This window comes from Diadema setosum, chromosome 10, assembly GCF_964275005.1.
Source record: "Diadema setosum chromosome 10, eeDiaSeto1, whole genome shotgun sequence".
NCBI lineage: Eukaryota > Metazoa > Echinodermata > Echinoidea > Diadematoida > Diadematidae > Diadema > Diadema setosum.
In genome coordinates this window covers 39665083-39671037 of record NC_092694.1, presented here as the reverse complement: position 1 = coordinate 39671037, position 5955 = coordinate 39665083, and the positions used below count along the sequence as shown (strand labels likewise).

General features: G+C 40.6%; 1 protein-coding gene across 1 annotated transcript; it reads left to right on the top strand.

The window, feature by feature from the left end:
• The first annotated feature begins 210 nt into the window (after positions 1–210).
• LOC140234004 (patched domain-containing protein 3-like) lies at positions 211–4408 on the top strand. Its single transcript, XM_072314090.1, has 3 exons — positions 211–1207; positions 1982–3625; positions 4329–4408. Exons 1-3 carry the CDS (start codon positions 211–213, stop codon positions 4406–4408), a joined length of 2721 nt encoding a protein of 906 aa, XP_072170191.1.
• The last annotated feature ends 1547 nt before the right edge of the window (positions 4409–5955 follow it).

Here is a 5955-nt window from a genome sequence, read left to right as displayed (position 1 = left end):
AAATCATCCGGAGGTCTCCTTTAATGTTTTCCTCTTTCCTTTCCCTTTCTGTTCTTTTTTTTTTCTTTCTTTTTTTTTTTTTTTTGCCTTTTTTTGCAGAAGTTTTGGGTAGGACATCCAAGTTTAATCCACGCATAGTCCCCTGCGTCTCCGGACAGGGTTGAACGACTAACCAAAACTATCAAACTCGAAACTGTTCTACGAGTGAGGATGGCCGTTTGTGACTGTATTGACCGCGGGCTGGCGAAGGTCTTCTACAACTATGGGAAATTCATTTCGAGATGGCCTCTTATCTTCCTGCTTACCTCTTTGGTTATGGCGGGATTTTTATCGACTGGAATTATTTTTCTTCGCGTAGACTCTGATGTCATCTTTCTCTTCACGCCCGATGTTAGCACGGCACGCGATGACGCAATCATTTTTGACGGTCTTTTCCCAGTAGATTATGACCATTACTCAGCATCACGTGGAAATGGCACAAATGATTTATCAGCAAACATTATCGTGGAGCCAGTAGGTGGAGGAAACGTGCTGGTGGAGGATGTGATTTCTGAAATAATTCGCTTCGATCGTGAATTAAAGAACGTGACAGTTATCAACACTAGTGGTGTGCGACATACCTACGAGTCTCTCTGTGCTGTGGAGGGAAGTAACTGTGTGGAGAATCCTGTTCTGCAGATTCTCAAGTACAACGAAAGTTATATGAACAGTGTCACTCTCACGTATCCATTCTTCAAATCATCAGGTGCAGAAATCTACTTTTTGGGTGCCACTCTCGGGAATGTAGACTTAGCTGACGACAATTCCACAGTCGTGACAGCAGGACTACTTGCTCTGACGTATATCTTGCAAACAACGTCGACATTAGAGAGAGAGGGCGAGGACTGGGAAAACAAATTTGAGCAGTTCGCAGCAAACTTTGACTCAACAGTCATTTCTATCTCGTACATCCATTCCCATTCACTTGATAGCGAAGTAGGACATTCAACACAGGACGTTATACCACTCTTTTCCGTCTCGTATACTCTTCTCTTCACCTTTGCAATCACATCTTGTGTGGTAGCAGATTGGGTTTTCAGTAAACCCTGGCTTGGTATTTTGGGAACAATTTCTGCATCTCTAGCTGTCGCCTCATCTTTGGGTCTACTCTCCTACGCTGGAGTCAATTTTAACATTGTGGCCACGTCAATGCCGTTCCTAATCGTCGGTAAAGGTCCCGATTCCTCGGATTGCACGCACTGAAGTCTTATACTATCATACTATCATAATGCATCCCGGTCCTGAACTGCTAAAGTGCACAAGAGGTTTTGACTTATCACCGTCTGTATACGACAAACTATATAGGGCAACAATGTATCAGTATGGTTTCTTATAATTCAATATAACAATATTTTCTTATAATCTAATAAAATGAAATTTACATTAGAAGGAAATTAAATTATTCGTTCTTTACATTTCTGTGATCTGTGATATTTTGCTTGTGATAAAAACAAGCGCTGAAACCCTAATTATCTTGTTGTGTCATGTTTCTAAGTGCTGGCAAAAATACTGGCAAAAAACAAAAAACAAAAACAAAAACAAACATGCAGGAAGATTGAGCTTTTATCCCACCCAAGGAGAGTTTGTTCAGTAAAAGAAGGAAGATGTCATTTCCAAATTATTTCTTCTTTACTTTATTTAATTTGGAGAGTGAGACAGAGAGGGAAGACAGAGAGTAAAGGTTGGCGTGACCTGGTAAATCATTTATATCATTTGAATAGCATTCACATCTATAAATTCAGCCACAGTTACGTCTAGGCCAATCTTATATCTATGAATATAAACAACATTTTTTTTTCATCGAAGGTTCCTTCTTTTTACTTGATACGAACCTAGAAAAAAAAATCTTAAAACTATCGTGCATTTTCGAATCCCATGCAGAAATACTTATTAACCAGGAACGGAAACCCCTCATTTGATTTCTATTTTGATCTTTTTTTAGGCATTGGGATTGATGACATGTTCATCATGCTTGCTGCTTGGCGGAAGACCAGTCCATGTGAGAGTGTAGAGGAGCGAATGGGGAAGGCCTTCTCCGAGGCGGCAGTCTCCATCACCATCACCAGCATCACCGACGCTCTCGCCTTCGGTATAGGGTCGATCAACCCACTTCCGGCAGTCCGCGTCTTCTGTCTCTACACCGGCGTCGCCGTTATCTTCGACTACATTTTACAGATCACTTTCTTCGGAGCCTGCATGGCGCTCACTGGTCGCAGGGAGGCAGCAAATCGTCACGTGTGGACTCTGATGAAAGTGATACCTCGCGATGAAGCGCCCTCTACGGCATACAAGCTATGCTGTGCGGGCGGACTGTCGGAAGAGGACCGCCGTGACAATAAAAAGAAGACCTGTGAGATTGGTCTAATGACGTTCTTCAAAGAATACTACGGACCGATACTACTAACGCCCTTCTCAAAGATCCTCACCATTGTAGTTTTCTGTGCCTATCTGGGCGGTGCAATCTACGGATGCTTGAATATTACGGAGGGTCTTGAGCTGAAGCTGTTAGCCCGAACAGGTTCCCCTGCTTACGAATTCTTTGAGCGTCAGTCTGATCATTTTTCAGATTATGGACCATTCGTGTCAGTCGTAATCCAGGAAAGGCTTAATTACAGTGAACCTGCTGTACAACAAGAATTAGAAAGCATCGTAGAAGAATTTGAAAGCAGTGGATACATATTTTCTTCTATGTATACCGAATTCTGGCTTCGAGAGTTTCTAAGCTTCCTCGACAGAGCAAACATTTCTACCAGTGCAAGGACAGATCCTGGACAATTTTCTAGCCTCCTTGTTGACTACTTCCTTGAAAACCCCTCCTTCTCGAAGTTCAACCAAGATATCGTTTTTAGAAATGGCTCAAATAAAAGTGAGATAGCAGCTTCGCGATTCATAATCACTGCAGGCGGCTTGTCGACTACGAACCAGCAAGTACAGATGATGGAGGACGTGCGTCAAAAGGCAAGGGATGCCGACATATCTTTGATTGCATTTTCACCATTCTTCATTATTTACGAGCAGTATTCTAGGATCCGTCCCGTCACGATCCAAAATCTTTGCATTGCCGTAGCAAGCATGTTCGTAGTGGCTCTCTTCCTGATTCCAAACCCCATCTGCTCCCTGGTGGTTATAATCTGCATAGCATCCATCGAGACTGGTATCATCGGCTACATGTCACTCTGGGATGTCAGCCTTGACAGCATCTCTATGATCAACCTCATCCTCTGCATAGGATTTAGTGTTGACTTCTCTGCCCACATCACTTACTCTTTTCGGACTGGTAGGGAGAAATACGATGGCAGGCATCAAAATAAACTCTCCGTCTCCTCTCAGCACGCTGTGATGGCGCTCTACTCTCTCGGAATGCCCATCCTCCAAGGAGCCCTTTCAACAATAATTGCCATCATCGTCCTCAACTGGTCGCCAAGCTACATCTTCCGAGCTTTCTTCAAGATCATGCTCCTAGTGATGGTCTTCGGAATGCTGCACAGTCTGGTCTTTCTACCGGTCCTTTTGTCTTCTATTGGCTGCTGCTTCAGCTGGTCATCTCACCCGACCAGGTCTGCGGTAGAGGCAGGTAACTCAGAAGGTATGTTTGTGACATCATAACTCAGCTACAATGTTTTTCTTTTATAACAAAAAGCAAAAACACGAACGCGCGCGCACACGCACACAAAAGCATATGCCTTCGATGTTTCTTTTTTCAAGCTTGTATTTGCATTTTATGTGAAAATTGTTTCAAATTATTAAAAATGCAATTTAAGATATATTCGTTCTGTTACTTAGATAAAATCAATCAAACTCGCGTGGATAAATCTACTGAAATGATCTCAATTATCTAATACTTTGTAACCAAAATCAAAATTTTAATGAGAGCACTGCGGAAATGGGACATGATTCTTGGTTTTGTTAGAGGTTTCCCTACTTGATCTTGTGTATTTAGTGAATGCAGCAACATTAGTAGATCATATCAGCGAAATTGTAGGAAAATCGTTCATCGCTGTCTGTTCAGAAGTTACAATTGTCAAAATTTTGGTTCCGTCATATCAAGAAGACAACAGCTACGCCAGTGCAGAACAAAAAGATACGGAAACATTCCATGATTGAGTGTACGTGTGTCTATTTGAACTGTACATTGATATCTTCGTTTTTATCGATAACATCTTACCTTCTTGTCGTGTAAAAATGTATTTGAAACATTCATTGCCACTCGCATTATTCTCCCCCTCCTCTTTCCCTCCCCCTCCCCTTCCCCTACCCCTCCCCCCCCCCGCCCCCCTCCCGTGTCTTAGATGGTCTCATCGGTTACCAACTCTCCCAACGGAAAGGCAGAGGTAATCCTGCCTTCGCACCACCTCAAGAGAGAACTTGATAGACGTCTCTGGAAAAGATAATCCCTCTGGTAAACATGAATACAATTTCATTCAAGGATTGATCACTCGAGAGATATGAACAAGCTCTCATAAAGAATAAGATATATGGTGGTATTCAATTACTCGGACAGAAGACCTCTGTCCCAAGATGTTTGAGTTACTATAGTGATATCCTTTCAGTTTAAGTTAGAGGGTGAGCCGAATAGTTTCATATCTGTTCAGCTCTATAGTGAAATCACAGAATTCTTCCTTTAGGACAGGGTAGTGAACCACATCTCTGCAAATGCACTTTTTGCAAGTTACGTTTGTTGGTTTGGACTTGAGTTTTATAGACTTTATCAATCTCGTTTCATTCATCATCTCTGTATCTTGAGCACAAAGAAAGAAAACAAAGAATACCAAAAGCTGGTATTGGCGGACTGTGACTTCTTTTTTTTTTTCATATTCCAAGTATTCTATAAGAAACAGTAACACCCTAAAAAATGTTCTATTATTTAAGTATGATATATTCCTATGTATGATATTTTATTCTTATGCAAGACTTAATAACTGAAAAAGATTATTTTTTGTGAATGTACAACGTTTACACTGCTAAGCAGAGAATGTCAAGTCAAGTCAAGTCAAACCAAGTCGACATGACTCTCTTCTTTTCCTCTTTTTTCCGCACTCCATAGTTGTAAGCTTCTTATCGATTTTTCTTTCTTTCAGAGAGACCCATTATTACAATCAGTCTTTCAAGTACCGTCTGTTCTTCTATGTTTTTCGGGGTGGGGGAGGGGACAGATTATAGGTGTGGGGTATTTTTGAAGTTGATTGTATAGATGAAATATTATGAACATCGTTATTTTTGCATTTTGTATACTTTGTGCATGTCCAATCTGAATAAATATGTTAAAATAATTACTCAGCGATACCTACATGATTTGATTTCGATTCATTGTACATTTCTCTTCTTTTGCAACAAAACATAAATCAATTTTATAACTTCGGTGACAAGTGAACATAATCGCGAAAGTTTACAATTTTTATCAACACAGAAAGAATTTTATTTTTAATTGTGAAACTTGATTAAGCCAGTTGATAACATTTTATGTAAGTCAATGTTGGCAAAATGTTTAACTGCAACTAAATTCCCTTTTGAAATTCTGTGTTGGCAAACAAATCACTGAGAAATAAAATCTCTCGAAAAGGACATTTCAGCATCGTTAACGAACTACTGTGCATACTCATTTCATCACAAAAATATTGATAAACGCTGTTAATGATATGTTATTAGATTTTTCTAATAGCGTAAGGAGATACAAGCAGTGGCGTATCTAGGGGGGGGGGGGCAAGGGGGGCACGTGCCCCGGGCGCCACTCCTTGGGGGCGCAAAAAAAAAACGAAAAAAAAAACGAAGAAGAAGAAAAAAAAGAAAAAAAAAACGAAGAAGAAGAAGAAAAAAAGAAAAGAAGAAGAAAAAGAAAAAGAAGAAGAAGAAAAAAAAAACTCGCTCGGAAGTGGGAGGGAGAATGGTGGGGGGAGGGGCAGAAAACCAAATCAAACA